The sequence below is a fragment of the Schistocerca gregaria genome, chromosome 7 (genome assembly GCF_023897955.1).
Source record: "Schistocerca gregaria isolate iqSchGreg1 chromosome 7, iqSchGreg1.2, whole genome shotgun sequence".
Taxonomy (NCBI): Eukaryota; Metazoa; Arthropoda; class Insecta; order Orthoptera; family Acrididae; genus Schistocerca; species Schistocerca gregaria.
This window is the reverse complement of record NC_064926.1, coordinates 317865957-317888996: the sequence shown is the minus strand read 5'-3', so window position 1 is coordinate 317888996 and position 23040 is coordinate 317865957. Positions and strand designations below refer to the sequence as shown.

General features: G+C 42.6%; 1 protein-coding gene across 1 annotated transcript in view; it reads left to right on the top strand.

Annotated features, from left to right (window-relative positions):
* Nucleotides 1-23040, top strand: part of LOC126281677 (high mobility group protein 20A) — an 89645-nt gene that overhangs the window by 24859 nt on the left and 41746 nt on the right. The window contains exon 4 of the mRNA XM_049980842.1: nt 18323-18472. Coding sequence (XP_049836799.1) covers nt 18323-18472 — 150 coding nt within the window. The remainder of the gene's footprint in view (nt 1-18322; nt 18473-23040) is intronic.

Genomic DNA, 23040 nt, shown 5'->3' with positions numbered 1-23040 from the left:
GCATCATGACAGTGCCACATGTCAGACAGCTACTCCTATCAGGAATTTTTTGACCTCAAAAGGCATTCCTATTGGCCACATCCACCCTACTCACCTGATCTGAGTCCTTGCGACTGTTTCCCTTTTTTTTTTTTTTTTTTTTTTTTTTTTTTTGAGATTGAAAAATGTTTTAAAGGAACATAATTTTGGGACTCTGGAGAACATTCAAAAGAATACAACCAACATATTAAAGGTCCTACCAGTTGAAGCACTTCAGCACTGCTAGCAAGACTGGGAATGACGACTCCACCCATGTATAGCTGCTGAAGGGAACTACTTTGAAGAGGATAATATTATTGTTTGAAAAAATATAACCTTGGTAGATAAAAAAATAGTCTCATTACTTTTCTCTCACCCCTTGTATTGTTCGTGATTCAGGGAGGTCCATGAGCAAAATGTTTCTACCATTCTTCTCCAAGCGTCTTACATGTTTTACATTTTCTTGCTGTCTAATTTCTTCTACTTTTGACTGTAATCGATCAGTATTCTACCTATGATTTAAAAGCTGTCAAATGACACACACACACATATTTAAACTTTTGTGACGGTTAGTTATCATATTCTGCCATATTTTTATCCCAAGATAATATAATCAGTTTTTCCATAACCAAGAGGTGTCATTTTACGTTGTGTTGTGTTCTCTACCTTTGTTAAGTGCCAGTCCATGTTGCTAAAAGAACTGTTATTTACAGGCATTCATTTCTGTTTTTAGTATCACATGGCTTTTTTAAGCTATAAATCAAATTAATGTTAACACCTTGTTTGAATTCAGTGTTCTGATTTATTTTTCCAACACTATCTTGTACATTTGTTGTTGTTGTTGTTGTTGATGATGATATGATGACGACAATGATAATTATTCAACAGCTTTAATTTCAGAAATCATCAAAACTCATTTTCTGCTAATCATTTAATGTAAGTCAAAAGTAATAGTATGCCCACAAAAAACAGGAGATTACTAACCCACATGCAAGTAAACAAAAGAATAGCAGAGCATAGTCAGCAGTAGAGCACATCGGAGGATGAGCTCCTGCCGTACTGCCCTTATATAGGGAAAAGCTATAGAAGGTGGTCGGGCAGGTGCTGTGCTGTATGCATGAGTTATAGCAACCTCTGTAGCCAGCCTGTGCAGTCGGAGATAGTGGATGCCTGTCCAGCAAACCCTGCTGAACTAGGTGAACAGCCTAGCATAAAACCAGATCGGCAGCAACAGCAGTTGTGATCTGGGAGCCAGTAATAGAAAACCCTTGGAGAAAAGGTGCTCCTCCGATGTGGGCATCAGGACAACTTTACGCATCCATGGTGTCTGTGGCAGGCACTGCAGGTGATGACAGCAGCAGCGGAAGGAGAGTCCAGGCTATAACTGGTGAATAAGAGTAGAAGTGTCACAACCGTGGATGCGTGTAGCAGCCACTAACCCTCGAAGTACCAGAAGAGGTGATGAGTGACAAGGGTACAGAAAGCATCTCGACATCCTGAACCTTGATGTAGTGGAACTGTGCTCTGCTGGCGTATCGGGGGGAGGGGGGGGGGGGGGGGGTGGTCGGTCACAGCCTGCAGCGGGGCCTAACAGAGAGGGCCAGCAGCAGGCATCGGGGCACTCCAGCAGGAGGTGGTGACATGTAACAGGAAGGTGGGTCTGCTCTCACAGAAGGGGCGCTCTGCGAGATCTGGACACTTGCTAAAGGAGGACAAGGCGGAGGTGTCAGAAGTGCAGCCCTCGCAGTGGCACAAAGAAGTAGCTGATTATGATGACACACCACCAGCCTGTCACTGGCGTTCATCCTACAGAGGTGGCTGCACCAATAGCTGTGGAAAAGGAGGGGCTGTCATATGGCAAATGCCTTAACAAGTGCAGAAATCAGGCATTGTCTGAGACACAAATTGAGGACCATTATCCATCCCAAGTGTATGTGGCAGTCCGTCAGTAGAAAAAATTTTGGGAAGGGTCTGACCCATAGTGATGGTTGACACAGGAGGACAGCAGACAACTTACAAAAATTTAGAGAAGCCATCAACAAACAACAACCAATAAGAAGTGAAGAAGGATCCCACAAAATCAATGTGGATGTGTTACCACTAGCAGTGTAGTGCAGCCCACAAAGAGAGCAACACCCTTAGCGCCATCTACCGTGTATCGCACACTGATAGCAAGCCGCGACAATACAAATAATGTCAACGTTGATGCTGAGCCAAAAAACATGCTACAGGTCAGTGACATAGTGCATGAGACTCGCCAATGCCCCTGGTGTATGAACTGAAGCACATCCCACTGGAGGGCTGGTGGGACCATCAACCTAGGTTGCAACCTGTCCGTAGCTAATAAAAAACAACCTCAGCCCCTGAAAGGCAGTCACAGAGGGCAGTATAGTTATGTAAAGAACCCTTGCCCGGACTGGCTGGTGAACCATGCTGAACAAAGTGAAGAGCCTGGTGCAAAACCTGATTGGCAGCAACAGCAGCTGTGATATGTGAGCCCGTAATAGGAAGCCTTCCACTGTATGTTGTGCTTCAACATCTAAGTTTAAATAAAGGAGCGCATCGTGATCAAAAGTACGATCTGGCCCCATTGGAAGCCAGGACAGTGCATTGGCATTGGCATGCCACATGGTAGACCAAAATGTATTTCATAGTTCTAGTGAGATAAAAACAAGGCCCAACATTGAAGATGAAGTGCTGCCTTTTTGAGCAATGAAGCAGAAGGATTAAACAATGAAACCAAAGGCTTGTGGTCTGTAACGAGGTGGAACGTGGACCTATATAAGAAGACATTAAACTTTTTGAGAGCATAGACAATAGCAAGCATTACCTTTTCAACTGGTGAGTAGCCCTGCTGTGCAGAGAAAAGCATTTTTGGATGCATAAGCTGTCAGACAGTTGGAACCATTATCATAGCAATGAGCAAGAGCAGTCCCAAGGCCTTATTGGGATGCACCCATAGCCAAGATTAGGTGGTGGCCAGGATGCAGAGTAGCCAAACAAGGAGCAAAATGTAATTTACTTGTAGATTTCAAAAGTGTAAACACATGCTCGCAGGCCAGTGTCCACTGAAGAGAAACAACCTTGTGAAGTAATTCGTGGAGAAAGTGGGCCAACATGGCCACAGCTGGAATGAATTTAAGATGGTAGGTAATTTTTGCTATGAACGCTTGGAGATCTTTGACATTTGTTGGACGAGGCTGAACCGTGACAGCTGTGACATGGTGACGCAAAGGCTTTTGCACCATCCCAAGAGACCTCAAACCCCAGATTCACAAGTGATGGCTGCAAGAAGTCAGACTTGGCCAAGTTGCACTTCAAACCAGTATGCGAGACCAGGTGAACAATGACCGTAAGTGTCCAACCGTGAATTCACCTGTCATGACAATGCGTCAAGATAGTTGATGCATCCCGGAATGAATATCATCAATTGTTCCAAAAAACACTGAAAAATCCCAGGGGCACTAGCCATACCAAATGGGATGTGCTGACACTGGTACAACCCAAAGGGGGTGTTGATCAGAAGGATCCATTTCCAATCCTCATGCAACAGAATTTGTACGTAGACTTCAGATTTTAGAAAAAACTTACCCCTTGCGAATTTGTCCAATAACTCATCCTGACAGGGCAAAGGGTAGGTGTCAATGACAGATTGACCATTAACAACACATTAAAGTTGTCACAGAAGTAAAGTTGAACATTTGGTTTTTTAACAATCACATAGGGAGTAGACCACTCACTTGGCATAAAGGTTGGATGACCCCAATAACTTCGTCTGTCCAACTTGGATTTCACTTTATCATACAAGGCCATTGGAATAGGTCACACACAGAAGAAATGCGGCCAATCCATAGGTTTCGGAGTAATGTGGGCTGTAGAATTAGTGGCGCAACCCAACCCCTCAGAAAAAAGAGAGAAGAATTCAGAACATACAGAATCTAATTGCTGGTAAGGCACCTGGTCAGACTTGAGGTGCACTGCATCTGCAATTTAAAAAAAAAATCAGTGAAAGCATCCAGACTAACCAGATTGTCGACAGTAGTATCATCCATTACCAACAAAGTCAAGGAATGAAACACCGATTTATACACAGTTGGTGTTGTAAATTCCCTCAAAATTGGAATATGCTGCTTGATGTAACTCACCAACTGTTGAGTAACAGGAGATAACACCAGAGATCCGAAGTTGATGTAAGTCTGTGTGATCAGTAATGTCACCGCTGCACCCATGTCCACTTGTTCCCGGAGCACTTTGCTCATCACTTACATTTCAATAAACAATTTTTTAGTTGCATAAGGGCCACAGATACACAATAAGAACCATGTCCACATCTGCAGAGAAGGATGTGAACGACTCACAGATGCTACACACTGATCAGCCAGAACATTATTACCACCTCCCTAATAGCCAGTATGTCCACCTTAAGCGCGGGTAAAAGTGGCAATGGATCATGGTATGGAAGCAGTGAGGCCTTGGTAGGGCGCTGGAGGGACTTGGCACCATGTCTGCACGCACAAGTCGTGTAGTTCCCATAAATTCTGGAGGGGGGGGGGGTCGATGGGCTCCGACACTATGTTCAGTCATGTCCCAGGTGAGTTCGATCAGGTTCAGCCGATTTGGAGGACCAGCACATCAATTGGAACTTCCCACCGTGTCCCTCAAACCACTCCTTTACACTCCTGGCCTTCTGACACGCCACATTACCGTGTTGAAAAATGCCATTGCCACAAGAAACAAGATCATCATGAGGATGTGTATGGTACTCATCGGCCGTCACAGTGCCTTGCACAAGCTCCAGAGGACCCATGGGTGCCCACATGAATGCTTCCCAGAGCATGGCGGAGCTTCTGCCAGTTTGTCTCCATCCCACAGTACAGTTGTCAAGGAGCTGTTCCCCTGTAAGATGGTGGATTCGCACCCTTCCATTAGCATAATGAAGGAGGTATCGGAATTCATCAGACCCTGCAGTGGTGAGCCACTGCACCAATCTCCAGTCCCAATGTTCATGTGTCCACTTCAGTTGTAGTTGTCAATGTCGTGGTGTTAACATTGGCACATGCATGAGTCATCAGCTGTGGCTGCCCATTGTTAGTAATGTCCATTGCACTGCATGTGCAGACAAACTTTTACTCTGCCCAGCATTAAAGTCCGATGTTAGTTCCACCTGTCCTGTTTTACCAGTCTGCCCAGCCTACGATGTCAGACATCTGTACTGATGAGTCTCTGCCCAATCCCACAACATCTGCATAGGGTTTCACTGTGGTTCAGCCACATGTTGAAAAACCCACCACAGCACTTTTCGAACACCTGATAAGTTGTGCAGTTTCTGAAATGCTGTGCCAAGTGTCTGGGTCACTACAATCTACCGTCTGTCAAACTGGGATAAATCGTGTGCCTACCCCATTCTACACATGAACAGCACACACACTGATACTACTTGCACCACGCATGTGTCTGACTAGCAGTCGTTCCTCACCAAGAATATTCTGACTGATCCTTTTATTCTACAGTTGTTTGCAGGTCACCCAGCACTTAGGGCACACAGTCCTCTCATGTTTCATGAAGCAGTATGGGCAAGGTGGGAGTGCCTACCACTGCCATTGCTATGGTTGTGGCTGTTGTTGTTTGGTGTTTGGCATGTTGCTCTCCACCGCAATGCAGAGGGCACGTTTGCACCACTGCCACATCACCTTCCCCCCGAGAATGATGCCGTGTTAACATCAAACCAAGACTCAGTCTGATCGCCAGCACCATGAGACATCTCAAAAGATTGGGCAATATTTAACCCTTCAGACAGATTTTTGCACTGTAGTGCGCATTGATGCACCTCCTTGCCAGGAGCCAACCAAACTATAGGACCATAGAATCAACGTAGGAATCGTGATGGGCATCGGTAACAAACTGACACTTGCGTCTGAGGCCATTGAGTTTGGCCGCCCAAGAACTTAATGCTGAAATGACTGTTTATGACAATGCCAGAACTCGACACACATCGCAATGACTTGCATGCACTTATGGTGATAATTAGACAACAACATACACATTTTATCAAACAAAAGTGATGGTGGTTCCTGGAGTGGGGCTAACAGTCACAACAACTGACAAACACAAGGGGAAATCCCAGAGAGAAACAAAGCCTTGCACATATTAGCATCAGTGACACCAAAGGCAGGCAAATGTTGATGAAGCAACTTCCCTTAAGCTTCCTGGTCTTCAGTCGCATTATCGTAGGGGAGGAAGGGTGGCGGGTAGGCTGATAGCGTAGAAGCCTAAATAGTCTCACAATGACCAACAAATTCATAATAGTAACCATTAGAGTCCGTTGCTGCTTAAGGAGAGACTCAAGCATTGCCTCCATACCCCCCAGGGGGCTCGCCACTCTTTAGTAAGTTTCTGCTTGGCTACCACAGGGCACCAGCATTTGCAGCATCTTTTCCGTTCCATGCTTCATGTCTATCTTCTTGCTATTCTTTTTCCCCTCCATTGGAGATTATGTCTGGGGTGTTATTGGGAATGTTCTGCATTGCCCATTGCTGACATAGGAATAGCCTCACTACTGTTTTTCATTCCCTTTTCCTTTCTTTGTTTACCTTCTCCTGTCCTTCCTCTGCTTTGGCATTTGAGGTTGCTCTTTTTCTTTTTCCTTCCTGTGTTCCTCTGAAGTTCGTGCCACGTGTCTGACACGTAACAGGTGACTGGGGAATGTAATTCCCAGCCCCAGGTCGACAGGTAGGGTTCACATTTACCCCTGGTTATGGGCCAGGCCCAGGGAGGGAGGGAGGCAGGCAGGCCTGAGCTCCCCAAATTGCTGATTGATCCCTCTGTCAGGTGTTCAGGAGGTGTGATCTGTGGTGTGAACAATCACTTAAGGCGATTGCATCCCCTTGGAAGGAGCATGCCATTGGAGACACTGGCAATCGTGGTGGATTTTCTGGCAATGAACCAATCATCTTCACAGTCAACATTATGAAACCTAAACAGAATAAAGCTAACGATTCGTAGACCTTTCCAGCTGAATCACAGTTCGTCATGGTTTCACATACTGAAGAGGGTCAGTCCTTCGCAATGGTAAATCTGTTTATTATTCAGAAAGGTGTTGGGTGCAATTGCCGGTCCTGTGAAATCCTGCTCTCATTTATGGACTGTCACTTTGCTTTGGAGACTACTTCTGATTGTCAAATAGTAAAACTGCTTGCTGCTTCGCTTCTCCACAGCTATCCTGTTTGTGTCGAGGCCTTAGAGCTCTGAATTCTTCCCATGGTGTTAATTACTACAACTGTTTGCTGCTTCGCTTCTCCACAGCTATCCTGTTTGTGTTGAGGCCCATAGAGCTCTGAATTCTTTCCATGGTGTTATTTACACTAGGCTGCTCGACAGTCTGACTGAGGCCTAAATCCAATGATACCTCTCTGACCAAGGTGTCATTGCTGCCCCCGGATGATGAAAAAGGTAGATTCCTCCTTAGTGCCCACGCACACTTTTCTTCTCACCTTTGATAGAATGATGTTTCTTCCCAATATCAAAGCAGCTATGAAATAATCACAGTCCAACCATACATTCCGAACCAGATGCGCTGCTACCAGTGTCATTGTTTCAACTACTCTCTAATATCTTGTCGACACCCGGCCAAACATGTAACCTGTGGTAGGGATGCGCACGAGGTTGATTGTCCACCACCTTCTCCCCGCTGTATCAATTTGAATGGTGACCGTACTGACCATACCACCACCTCTCGAGATTGTCCTGTGTATCTCAGTGAATAGGCTATTCATGAGATCCGGTAAAGAATAAAGTGCCTTACCCTGTCACCTGCAAGTGATTGGCTAGTCACAAACACTGTGTTCTACCATCTGGCATTTACAGTACTGTTCTTGCTACATCTCCCTCTATGAAGGACATGGCCACACTGGTATATGACCTCAGATTCAGCAGTGCGGTTGTGAAATTGCCCAGTTTCATAGTAGCATCGCCATCTCCTCATTCAGCTGTACAACAAGCCACCAAACATTTGCCTCCCAGGACCTAGTCACCTACTACTTTACCGGCGGGCCAGAAAGGGCAGAAGAAACACTCCTGTGACAACTTCCTACGTCCCTCCAGCCAACAAACATCTGAATCTTCCTCTGTCAACCAGAAAGACTCCAAGAAGTCAAATGAAGGCAAACAGTCTTCTCCTTCGCCAACTCAAAGATCCTCTTCAGCGGTGTCGCCACATGATACTCTCTCCTGGCTGACCTCCATATCACCAGTGTGCACCACCAAACGTTTTTCTGCCCTGGACTCTGCAGATCGACAGAGGGAGAATGCTGACGCCTCGAGATCTCATGCAGCAGGATCTTCCAGCCTCCGCACCCTGTAGCAGGCAGTCTGAGGTGAGACCCCTTCATTTTTTCCCATCTTCCCTTTCTTCGTTATGACTCTCCTTCAATAGAACCTTCGTGGCCTTTGACCAGACAAAGAGGATTTATGGCTGCTCTTAGAATTGAGGTGTCATCTTGTTCTCTGTATCCCGGAAACAAAATTGCGTCCTCGTGACTGTTTTGAGCTCCCGCATTCCTTCCCGGTCTGTTTTGACCTACCCTTCAAGGACGACATTCCATCTCATGGGGGAGTCATGCTGCTCATATGGAATGAGATTCAAAGTCAACCCATCTGCCTGACTAACCACATTCAAGCTGCTGCAGTTCACCTTTTCCTCTCTCATTTGACCTTTTCCCTTTGTGCTGTTTACATCCCTCTGTCATCCGATGTCCAGCTTACTGGGCAGCTACCTCACACCTTTCTGCTGCTCGGTGACATTAAAGTGCACTATCCCCTTTGGATTCTCCCAGAACATAAAAGAGAGGTACCCTCTTGGCTGACCTTCTTAATCAACTTAACCTCTTCTGCCTCAACATAGGAACACCCACATTCCTTTCTGACTCCTCGCACACTTGTTTCCTTTTGGACTTATCCTTCTGCACTGCCCAGCTTGCCCATTGTCTCGAGTGGTCCATTCTTTCTGACACCTAACCGAATGACCATTTACCATAGTGATGTACCTTTTTCATTTCTTGCTTTTATGTTTTCGTTTTCTTTAAAAGCAAAGAGAAAATGTGAAGTGGGGGTCCAGTGTAGAGCTTGCACCTACCGTCATGTATTTTTGATTTTCAAATGTTAATAAATATAAGATGTTTTTCCTGTTCCTCATAAGAGGAAGGGCTCGCTCTCTGTTAATGAACAAAGGTAGATGCACATTAGACATTTTGGTAATGAGAATAAGTGAAAAGTCTGTATTTTTTATGTGTTCAGAAGAAATAATACCTTTGTATTTGATTAGTGAAAAATTGAGTTGTTATTCCATGTAGTACTGTGATATAGAAGAATTGAAGAAGCCCACCTGTGTACTTCGGAGTTATCATGAAAATCCGATTCCCATTACACGGACAAGGTCAAGTTTTTGTAAGTGGATACAGAGATCGCACGTAGTATTATTAGTAAGCATAAATCTACAACAAGAGAAAGACTATTTCGTCCATGCAGAACTAATATGAACCTATTTACAGGCATAGCCCAGCTTATTGTGCTTGTCTCAGCACCAAAAAATTAATCTCACTATTTCCATATATTTAAACATTTTTTTATTATGTTATACCATGTGCTATCTGTTTGCTGCTGGCTCCTACCCCACCAAGATGCACACCCAAATGACAGCTTACTAAGGCTGACTGGCAGCTTTACTCCTTCCTGGCGACCTTCGAAGAACAAGATTTTCCCAGTTGTGATGACCAGATGGGGTATCGTACAAACTTTATCCTTACCACTGCAGAATATTCCATTGCTTTCACTTCCTCTTTACCACACCGTGTCCCAGTCCCTTGGTGGACTGAGGTATGCTGCAATGCAATTCATGAACAGAGACATGCTCTCCCTGTTTTTAACCATCATCCTATGATGACAAACTGCATTCATTATAAACGGATACGTGCACAGTGTCCTCACGTTCTTTGGGATAGCAAAAAGGCTAGCTGGATTTCATTCAACCATTTTTTAACAGTTCCACTCCCTCCTCTGCCGTGTGTGCTAACTTTGACAGCTCTCTGGGACCAAGATCCACTCCCCAATTTCCGGCCTGACAATACAGACCATGTCATCTTGGGCCCTATTGCTATCTCCAACACCTTGGGCTGCCATTTTACAGAAATGTTTAGCTCTATCTTCCCACTATCACCCTGCCTTCCTCAATAGGGAACAAGTGGAGGAGACTTGGTTGATACCCTTCTCTTCTCAGAATTGATAGTGCTACCATGCCACCTTTACTATGAGGGAACTAGATCATTTTATCAGTTCATCCTGATCCTTCGCCCCGAGGGCAGATGCTTTTCACATTCAGATGTTGCAGCACCTTTTTCGTGTGGGCAAGCACTTTCTGCTTAATATGTACAACCACATCTGGGCAGAGGGCATGTTTCCCAGATGCTGCTGTGAAGCCACTGTCATACCCATACCTAAGCCTTGTAAGGACAAACACCTTCCTTCTAGCTAACATCCCCAACTCTCTCACCAGCTGTGTTTGCAAGGTGATGGAACTTATTCATGCCTGGCTGGTATAGTGGCTCGAATCTCGCAATTTACTAACCAGTGCACAGTGTGGAGTTCGAGCACGCCATTCTGCAGTTGACCATCTTGTCACTTTGTCCACCTGTGTCATGAATGGTTTTCTGTGGAAATCCCAGACTGTAGCCGTGTTTTTCAATTTGGAGAAGGCCTATGACACCTGCTGGTGAACTGGTATCCTCTGTACTCTCTGCATGTGGGGCTTCCGTAGCCGCCTGCCCCATTTCCTTGATGAATTTTAAAGACCGAGTTTTCAATGTACGTGTGGGTTCTGCCTTTTCGGACACCTTTATCTAGGAAAACAGTGTGCCTCAGGGTTCCGTCCTGAGCGTCTTCCTCTTTGCTATTGCCATTAACCGTATAATGGCCAGTCTCCCACCAGGCATCTGCAGCTTCCTTTTTGTTGACAGTTTTGCCATCTATTGCAGTTCTCAATGGACCTGTTTCATTGAGCGACATTTTCAACCCTGTCTCAATCATCATTACTCATGGAGCATCGACAGTGGCTTCTGTTTTTTAACTGACAAAACCATTTCTATGAATTTCTTGTGGCGCAATTGGTTTCTCCCACAGACTTTACATCTTGTCTCTGTTGCTATTCCATTCATTAAAACTACGAAATTCCTAGGGCTCATGCTCGATAGGAAACACTCTTGGTCCTCCCATGTGTCTTACCTGGCAGCTCACTGTACGCAGTCCCTCAATGTCCTATGTGTCCTCAATGGTACCTCCTGGGGTAGAGACCGAACCATCCTCTTCTGTTTGTACCAGTCCCTTTTCCATTTGAAACTAGACTATGGGTGCTTTGTTTATACATCTGCATTCCTGTTCCCCTTAGGCCATCTCAACACCACCATCACTCACTATCCACCATCATGGCATACGTTTGGCCACTGGCGCCTTTTACACTAGCCCAGTTGAGAGTCAGTATGCTGAGGCTGCTGAACTACCACCGTCCGACTGCCATGAGGCCACTGGCACCTTTTACACTAACTCAGTTGAGAGTCTGTTTGCCGAAGCTGCTGAACTACCACCGTCCGACTGCTGTGACTTTCTCTTCAGCAGGCATGCATACCATTTGTCAGCAATGCATGACCACCCATCCTATGCCTCCTTTTTCAGTGACTCCGTTGATCGCCAGTATGGAGTGCGACCCTCTTCTCTGTTACCTCCTGGAGTTCACATTTGGCTCTTGCTCTGGCGGCTTTACTTCATTTTACATGCAACTTTTACTGTGGGCGTAAACTGTTCACCACTTTGGCTTTGTGTGGTGGCCCATTCACTTCCTTTGGATACAACACTAGACTCACTCTATCACCTTCACTTTCGCAGTATCGGCTTCCGACACATTGCTCAGTATTTACAGTAGAGCTCTTCGCCTTGTATCAGGCCACGCAGAACATCCAGTGACACAGGCTTTCCAATTGTGTACTCGGCTCAGACTCTCTCTGCGCCCTTCAAAGTTTCTGTGCGCTGTACACTATAAAAGTCGCATGCGGAGTGTTTGAATGTAGCACACCGGTGCCTATGTCTATGGCTCATATCCAAGTATGTTGTACAGGATTATGGCAAAAGTATAACGCTGTGTGTGGAGTAAAGTGTTACAGAGAACCTGTGGCAGGTGGTGATTGCTATGCATCCGATTACAACAATATAATCACCATTCCATGAAAATACAGCATGTGATTGTGCTGTTTTGCATGTGGTTCGAATTAATGCTATAGCACATGATCCTGTTCTGTTTTGCTGCCAAGATGATACAGTTGTAGACATTTGTGTTATAATAGTGGAAACAATCAGAGTTACAATTGAAGAAGATCTTCTACTTAATATATATAGATACATGAAAAGGAACAAATAGGTGAGACATGATGAAATTAGGGAAATTTTTTATAATCGCTTCAAGGAAAAGAAAAAAATGGAAAAAAAATGGAGGCTAATCTTTAGAAACTCAAAAGAAAGGCCTTTGCCGTTGCTGGGTCCATGACCGGTGCACCACACAGTAGAAGATCCAAGAAATATGACAACGATAATGAAGTCACTGAAAACTTAAATGTGTAATTGCTTCATTCACCAGCAAAATTGATGAGGATGCTGTCAGCGGAGATTAACATTACCAGAAGCTCCATGTGTTGTGGGGTGAAGAAAGAAGGTCACCATTCATTTCAACCAGGCAGCATCAATGAATTAAGTGATGGTCAGGGTATGGTGAGAGTTTGAAACAAGTAAGAAGTGTGAAAGAACATCCATTTCTCTGTTATTCCATTCTTGGGTGTATCTTTTCTCATTAAATATAATTTCTGCTAGAGCTAGGGAGTTGTTTCATGTTCCTTTTTGCCTGCTCTGTTTTTCAATCAAATAACATTAAACATTACTGATTATGACTTCTGGCCCACCCTATATATGAGGTAACAATGAAACCATTTTTGAGTTGATATTTCATTTAGCTTGTGACTATTATCACATGTACCGTTCCATTATTTAACACAACAGGATAGTCACATTCTTTGTCTAGCTAAAGGATTAAATTTAGTTTTCACCAATGAATACAGCGTTGAAAGAAAGTCATCAACAGACTTTGGATTCAGTGGAATTATGGTGCAAATTTTAAACTTGAAGTTATTCAATATGCAAAGAGTATACCTTATAGAGAAGCTGGCATAAAGTATGGTGTGGACATATATAACATGTGATGCTGAATCGCATTGGAGAGTAAGCTGCGAACTGCCATTTCATCAAGGATATCCTAAAGCGAGTCAAAAGATGGCAAATATGATTCAATTTAAACTAAGGTTCTTTCCTTACTAAAGATAAAAGGAAAGCTGGAATACCTATCTCTCATTAAATAATACAGTTAAAGGCCTTGCAAATTGTGAATATGTTAGACATAGCACTGACGGAATTCCACACGATTACATTTGGTGTCACAGGTTCATGAATAAAAGTGACTCCTCTTTCCAGTTAAGTACTTCACTATCACAGAGACTGCCAGATGATTTTATTGAGAAACTTGTCAATTCTCATAGGCATGCAATCCAAATATTGCAGCAGCACAAACATCCTCTATGTGATATCGACAACACCAGCAGTACATTTGTCTTTTGAGACATTTATAGCAATACTATGCTATAAAGGGGTGAAACATACCTCACTAAGAACAGCTAGAAACAAAAAAAAAAAACTTCCTATGATTTTAGGTGAGGAAAGCTGCCTCTTACATTATTCTCAAGCTTAAAATTTTATGCAAGAAAAATTTCCCTAAGAGGTTACAGATCTATTGTCAAGAAAAAGGCTGACTCTTGGAATCCCAGCCATGGTGTTTTGTTCATTAAGAGAGGTACCTAGTGTTCAATGCCTTTAAAGGTCACTTCACACCTAAAGTAAAGAATATACTTGCTGCATTGAAGACTGACCTTGTCATTATGCTTTCAGGTATTACTTTGTATCTGCTGGTGCTTGATGTCACCAAAAACAAGCAATTTAAAGAGTCTCTCTGAAGGGGGAAAAAAAAAACAGTTCCAATTGGCTTTAGAAGGGAGCTTGTATATTCACTCCCTTTGACAAAATTAAAAAGCTGTGAGTCAGCCTTAATGTGTGAGTGGTTTCTCTCTTTGTGGTGCACATAATCACCAGCCTCTGTCTATGTCTACTTACATATTCTGCCAGCCACGGTATAGTGTGTGGTGAAGGGTACCCTGTACTCTAACTAGTCATTTCCTTTTCTCTTCCACTCACAAACAAAGCAAAAGAAAAAGAAACTCCATATGAGCCATATTTTTTCCTATGTTTGTGGTCCATATGTGAAACATACATTGGCAGTGGTACAATAATTCTACAGTCAACTTCAAGTGTCTGTTCTCTGCATTTTCTCTGTAGCATTCCTTTAAAAGAATGTCCCCTTTCCTCCAGGGTTTCAAATTTGAGTTCCTGAAGTATCCCTATAATACAGGGTGCTTATAAATGAATATCGGGGTTTTAACACTTTATAATATTTATTACATTAAACTTACAGTTGTAAATGATATGTCAAATGAAAGAGCAACTCAAACAGTTTTACCAAGGACCTTATAAATGTTCAATTTGAGCACCATTTGTCACACGGCACACATCAAGTCTATAGCTGAGTTCTTCCCGAACGTTGATAAGTGTGTCTTCAGTGATTGTAGCAACAGCTGCCTCATTCTGGTTTCTTAATTCAGGGAAGTCCGCTGGTAGCAGAGGCACATACACATGATCCTTGATGAAGCCCCAAAGGAAAAAATCGCATGGTGTTAGGTCAGGCGAACATGGAGGCCATATAAAGCAAGCCATGTCATTGGGCCCCTTGCTGCCTATCAAGCACTTGGACTATAGACTTGATGTGTGCCGTGTGGCAAATGGTGCTCACATTGAACATTTATAAGGTTCTTGGTAAAACTGTTTGAGTTGCTCTTTCATTTGACATGTTATTTATAACTGTAAGTTTAATGTAATCAATATTATGAAGCATTAAAACCCTGATATTCATTTATAAACACCCTGTACATGCATGTTAATCGAACCTAATGGTAATAAATGTAGCTCCCCCCTTCCCCCTTCTGAATTTTTTCAATGTCTTCCTTTAATCTGACCTGGTGGAGATCCCAAACACTGAAGTCATAATACTCAAGAATGGGTCATACTAGTGTTCTGTATGCGGTCTCCTTTACAGGTGAACTGCACTTTCCTAAAACTCTCCCAGTAAATCAATGTCAGCCATTCCCCCTGAACATTACAATCCTTAAATAATAGTTCCATTTCATATCGCTTTGCAACATTATGTCTTGATATTTAATTGACCTTGTTGTGTCAAATACCACACTACGAATGCTGCTTTGTAACATACAGGATTTTTTTACTACCTATCTGCATTAACTTACATTTTTCTACATTTATAGCTAGCTGCCATTCATTGTACCAGCTAAAAATTTAGTCTAAGTCACCTTGTATACTCCTACAGTCACTCGATGATAACAGTTTCCAGTACACCAAAGCATCATCAGCAAACAGCCTCAGATTGCTTCACCTTGTTCGCCAGATCATTTATGTATATAGAGAATAACAGCAATGCTATCACACATCCCTGGGGCCCTCCTAACGGTACCCCTATCTCTGATGAACATTTGCTGTCAAGTACAGTGTACAGGTTCTAGTATTTCAGAAGTATTCAAGTCACCAAAAGGTTCAAGATTTGATACGTGGACTGTAGTGAAGACAGTGTATACTTCTGACCATTAAAATTTCAAAAACAGGTAGAATAACAAATAATAAAATTTTTCTTATTGTGTGCATACAGTATGGTGGAATAATAAATGGTTAGATTTGTAAGTGATTTGAATGCATACAAGGTGTAAAATTTAGTTCACAGAGCTTCCATCCGTGGCAGCAATAGCAACTCTAACCTGGCTGAACATCACGTTGAACTGAGAGTGGATGACAGATATGGGTACATCATTCCATGTTGCGTCATCAGTCACAATGGCAGGCCAGTCTCTCAGCAACACATAACCAGATGTTTTTAATGGATAAGGCATCTGGAGAAAGTACTGGCCTGGACTACAGTTTTAACACCCTCTGTATTGTGATAGGTCAGGACAGCTTGGGCAGTGTGCATTCTTGCATTTTGTTGCTGAAAGATTACATGAGGAGGACATGGATGTTACAGCAGTGCCAGGAGTCTTAACTCATCTGAATTGTTAGAGCTGCTGTCCAAATAACCAGTTATGCGACCAAAGGTGTCCAAATTACCAATTATGGAATGAAATATGTCTTACTTACCAGTTATGTGACCAGTGGTGCACGTGATTTGTGCTCAGTGGAACCCAGTGCCATCACACCAAGTGCTAGGTTGTAAGATGAATTGCAACACATTCTAGTAGACATTTTTTCCTCGTACAAGAGGCACAAAATGATCTTTTGACAAACAAACAACATTCAAAATCAATTTGTGACTGTGAACGTGCTGTGTAATCTTTCCTCATATGCAGAATTTAGATGACATTACTCCTACCTACTTGTGGGAACTGGGCTACGATGCTTATCATTTCCTTAACCAAACATGTAGTAAACATCATACCAATATTATGAAAAGGAAAGTTGCTGCTCACCATATAGTGGAGATGCTGAGTCACAGATAGGCACAGCAAAAAGACTGCCTTCAACCAATTTTGAGATTTGATGCTCGTCATCTTCAGTATGTTACAGTTTTAATGGCCCACAAAGTACTTTGGGAGGAAAGTGATGAAAATACTGGCAATTATGAAACAAATACTTCTCATGAAATCAGTGATGACTGTGATTAGAGGGGTGATATTGCTGTTTAATTTGTCTTCATTGCAACATAAAAAATTTGATTAAGGTTGACCATATTGTGAACAGTTTTTGTAAATGTGTAATGTGTGATATTTTTTCTCTTTGTTCTTATATTCAGGCCAGTATGGTATGTAGAAACCTTCTCTCTAAAATTTATTGCTGATACACAGTGATGTAAATCTTGATTTGTACGCTGAGATATATTAATGTTACATAATTTGTTTATGTAGACATTTTAACATTAAAGTACATTGTGAGAGCAATAAAAGATATCAGATTCAGAGCAGATACCTAGTTTCCTGTCGCTGCACTTGCATAAATTATTCCCAAGTTGTACACATATAAATTATAAAAATCAAGAATGCAGTTTGCAAACTTTTATTTGATCCATTGAAAGTCGTTTTATGTTTTAGAGAGAACACAATTATAACAAAAGTTATTGTCTCTGTAACATAATTTATCAAAATGTGTAATACATAGAAATATGTTATTTAAGTTTAACTTTGGGAAAACCGTGAAAAAGACTTCATAATCTGTATGTATTATTACAATGTTGTGACAGTTGCGTAAGGCACTGGGCTCAAGATCTGAAGGAGTATGGTTCATACTTCATGGAGACAGCAAGATAATTTTTTTATATATTTCCATTAAGCAATTTAGTAGCTTGGCTTTATGATTACATTGAAAAATGACACCTGGTTCCTTTCCACATCCTCCACCAGCTAAGTTTGTGCTCAGATTCTTAATAACATTGTAAATTGATGAGACATTCGTTGTCTTATTTATATATTGATATGCCTCTTGTACTTTGAATTACTGTAGTTAGCTAATTTCTTATTCTGTATGTCATTTGCACAATTTTATGTCAGTTATGTGGAATGAGTCAGTTTAGCAAGTACTTGCACACAATCTTAAGAGCAAAACTTCAACATGCATAGTCACAATGGAGAGGCATGTAGACTGACTGAACCGTAATTTACACAATCCTTTGCTGAGTATGTGCTGAAGTTACCTTTCTGTCTCAAAATAGACATTGACTATGTATTATCCTATTACAAAAATTAACCTGAAAGTAAGTAACGATATATTTAATAGTAAAATGTAAGCATTTATATTTCCATCTCATGAAAAGAGGAAAAACTTTTCCGTGTAAGATTAGGGAAATTCCAACAGTTGGGTAATTTGTGCTATTTAGCAATAGATTATAGGAATTCATTTCATTCTGTGACATGATTAAAATAATTTTTCGACATTGTACGGCATATAGTCTGCAGGTACCAAATTTGCATGGTAGTTTATTTGTGAAAACAGCTTTATTAGTTTGAATCCATACATGTATGCACTTCATAACTTATTATCAATTTTATTTCAATTCCAGAGCTATCTAGATGCTGCTGAACAAGATCGTGAACGCTATGTCAGAGAACTAAATGCCTATAAACAAACAGAAGCTTATCGTCTATTTACACAGAAGCAAGTGGAGAAGAAACAGCGTCAAGATAAACAAGTAGAGCAAGTTGTCCAAGAGGTAACTTTAAAAAAATCATTGTTGATTACATCAGCTCTGTGACTGTAGAAGGTACCTCTGTCCAGACTGCTCCTGAATCACAAGTGTGGATCTTTTAAAATTCTCACTATGGTATTTGACTAAACATTACATCACTTGAAATTAAGCAGGAGGCCTTAATTCAGATCCATTCCATGATAAGCTGTACCAAACAGAGATAATTGGACGTTCATGAGGAGGCATTTCTTATTGCACTGCTGGAGCAGCAGTTGGAGAAAGTGTACCTAAGAAGATGATAGCAAATATTGCAAAGCTACAATTATGTTACAGTTATAAGTTTGATTATTTTTATTTTTCACTTTATTATGTACATTTTTGGCGTAGAAATTAATTGCATTATTATAAACAACCAATATTTCATAAATATAAGGGGCAGTCAAATGAAAATGAGATAGATGCGGAAAAAGTAAGTAAAACTGTGTGGAGCAATAAGTAAAATAAGAGAAAGTCAACCAGATTAGATTAGATTAGTACTTGTTTCATAGATCATGAATACGACACTTCGTAATGATGTAGAACGTGTCAGGTTAATAAAAGGTGTCTATACAAGATAATACATTTCACAAAATATTGCATGACACTCTTTTTTGTGGGGGTTGGGAAATTACCCACTTACTATATTCAAAAAATCATCTAATGAGTAGAAGGAGTTGCCAGTAAGAAATTCTTTTAATTTCCTTTTAAATGCTATATGGCTATCTGTCAGACTTTTGATGCTATTAGGTAAGTGACCAAAGACTTTTGTGGCAGCATAATTTACCCCCTTCTGAGCCAAAGTTAGATTTAACCTTGAGTAGTGAAGATCATCCTTTCTCCTAGTGTTGCAGCCCTGTACACTGCTATTACTTTTGAATTCGTTCGGATTGTTTATAACAAATTTCATAAGTGAAAAAAATGCAAACATACACACAAAATTCAAGCTTTCGCAACCAACGGTTGCTTCATCAGGAAAAAGAGAAGGAGAGGGAAAGACGAAAGTATGTGGGTTTGAAGGGAGAGGGTAAGGAGTCATTCCAATCCCGGGAATGGAATGACTTACCTTAGCGGGAAAAAAGGACAGGTATACACTCGCACACACATTCGCGCGCACACACACACACACACACACACACACACACATATCCATCCACACATACACTGACACAAGCAGACATTTTCAAATGTGTGTGTGTGCGAGTGCATACCTGTCCTTTTTTCCCCCTAAGGTAAGTCTTTCCGCTCCGGGGATTGGAATGACTCCTTACCCTCTCCCTTAAATCCCATCCTTTTGTCTTTCCCTTTCCTTCCCTCTTTCCTGATGAAGCAATCGTTGGTTGCGAAAGCTTGAATTTTGTGTGTATGTTTGTGTTTGTTTGTGTGTCTATCGATCTGCCAGCACTTTTGTTTGGTAATATATATATATGATGTAAATAAAATAGAAAGAAACTTCCACATGGGAAAAATATATTAAAAACAAAGATTCCAATACTTACCAAGCGGGAAAGCGCCGGCAGACAGGCACAATGAACAAAACACACAAACACATACACAGAATTACTAGCTTTCGCAACCGATGGTTGCTTCTTCAGGAAGGAGAGGGAAAGACGAAACGATGTGGGTTTTAAGGGAGAGGGTAAGGAGTCATTCCAATCCCGGGAGCGGAAAGACTTCCCTTAGGGGGAAAAAAGGACAGGTGTACACTCGCACACACACACATATCCATCCGCACATACACAGACAGAAGCAGACATATTTAAAGGCAAAGAGTAAGGGCAGAGATGTCAGTCGAGGCGGAAGTACAGAGGCAAAGAAGTTGTTGAAAGACAGGGGAGGTATGAGCGGCGGCAACTTGAAATTAGCGGAGGTTGAGGCCTGGCGGATATCGAGAAGAGAGGATATACTGAAGGGTGAGTTCCCATCTCTGGAGTTCGGATAGGTTGGTGTTGGTGGTAAGTATCCAGATAACTCAGACGGTGTAACACTGTGCCAAGATAAAACACACAAACACACACACAGAATTTCGAGCTTTCGCAACCGGCGGCTGCTTCATCAGGAAAGAGGGAAGGAAAGGGAAAGATGAAAGGATGTGGGTTTTAAGGGAGAGGGTAAGGAGTCATTCCAATCCCGGGAGCGGAAAGACTTACCTTAGGGGGAAAAAAGGATAGGTATATACTCGCGCACACGCACACACACACATCCATCCATACATATATAGACACAAGCAGACATATGTGTCCACATATGTGTGGAAGTTTCTTTCTATTATATATATATATATATATATAAACAGAAAGAAACTTCCACATGGGAAAAATATATTAAAAACAAAGATTCCAAGACTTACCAAGCGGGAAAGCGCCGGCAGACAGGCACATGAACAAAACTCACAAACACACACACAGAACTACGAGCTTTCGCAACTGGCAGTTGCTTCGTCAGGAAGGAAGGATGTGCCTGTCTGCCGGCGCTTTCCTGCTTGGTAAGTCTTGGAATCTTTGTTTTTAATATATATATATATATATATATATATATATATATATATATATATATATATATATATAAGATTCCAAGACTTACCAAGTGGGAAAGCGCCGGTAGTTAGGCACAATAAATAAAACACACACACAGAATTTCTAGCTTTCACAACTGACGGTTGCTTCTTCAGGAAAGAGGGAAGGAGAGGGAAAGACGGAAGGATGTGGGTTTTAAGGGAGAGGGTAAGGATTCATTCCAATCCCGGGAGCGGAATGACTTCCCTTAGGGGGAAAAAAAGGACAGGTGTACACTCGCACACACACACACACACACACACACACACACACACACACACACACACACACACACACATTCATCCGCACATACACAGACACAAGCAGACATTTGTAAAGGCAAAGAGTCCGGGCAGAGATGTCAGTCGAGGCGGAAGTACAGAGGCAAAGAAGTTGTTGAAAGACAAGTGAGGTATGAGCGGCGGCAACTTGAAATTAGCGGAGGTTGATGCCTGCTGGAAATATCACTTTGCCACGAAGAAAAATAATCCTGATCCCACTCCTAATGATCCAACTCCCCAAGACACTATCCAAATTGAACCCTGCCTGGAACAGTTCCGTCCTCCATCACAGCGGGACCCACCTCCTCTTCCTCAAAATCACCCTATCCAAACCTTCCAGGAATTTCTCACTTCCAGCCTTGCCTCCCAATCTTTCTTGAAAAACCTTAATCCTACTCCCAACATCACCACAGCCGAAGCCCAGGCTATCCGTGATCTGAAAGCTGACCGATCCATCATCATTCTTCCGGCTGAGAAGGGTTCCATGACCGTGGTACTTGATCGTCGGGAGTATGTGGCTGAGGGACTGTGTCAGCCTTCAGAAAACTCTACATACAAAGTTTGCCTAGGTAATCCCATTCCTGATGTCCAGGTGGAGCTTCAAGGAATCCTCAGAACCTTAGGCTCCCTACAAAACCTTTCACCTGACTCCATCAAACTCCTGATCCCACCGACACCTCGCACTCCTACCTTCTACCTACTTCCTAAAATTCACAAACCCAAACATCCCGGCCGCCCCATTGTAGCTGGTTACCAAGCCCCCACAGAACGTATCTCTGCCTATGTAGATCAATACCTTCAACCCATTACATGCAGTCTCCCATCCTTCATCAAAGACACCAACCACTTTCTCGAACACCTGGAATCCTTACCCAGTCTGTTACCCCCGGAAACCATCCTTGTAACCATTGATGCCACTTCCCTATACACAAATATCCCGCACGTCCAGGGCCTCGCTGCAGTGGAGCACTTCCTTTCACGCCGATCACCTGCCACCCTACCTAAAACCTCTTTCCTCGTCACCTTAGCCAGCTTCATCCTGACCCACAACTTGTTCACTTTTGAAGGCCAGACATACCAACAATTAAAGGGAACGGCCATGGGTACCAGGATGGCCCCCTCGTATGCCAACCTATTTATGGGTCACTTAAAGGAAGCCTTCTTGGTTACCCAAGCCTGCCAACCCAAAGTTTGGTACAGATTTATTGACGACATCTTCATGATCTGGACTCACAGTGAAGAACAACTCCTGAATTTCCTCTCCAACCTCAACTCCTTTGGTTCCATCAGATTCACCTGGTCCTACTCCAAATCCCATGCCACTTTCCCTGACGTTGACCTCCATCTGTCCAATGGCCAGCTTCACACATCCGTCCACATCAAACCCACCAACAAGCAACAGTACCTCCATTATGACAGCTGCCACCCATTCCATATCAAACTATCCCTTCCCTACAGCCTAGGCCTTTGTGGCAAACGAATATGCTCCAGTCCTGAATCCCTGAATCTATACACCAACAACCTGAAAACAGCTTTTGCATCCCGCAACTACCCTCCCGACCTGGTACAGAAACAAATAACCAGAGCCACTTCCTCATCCCCTCAAACCCAGAACCTCTCACAGAAGAACCACAAAAGTGCCCCACTTGTGACAGGATACTTCCCGGGACTGGACCAGACTCTGAATGTGGCTCTACAGCAGGGATACGACTTCCTAAAA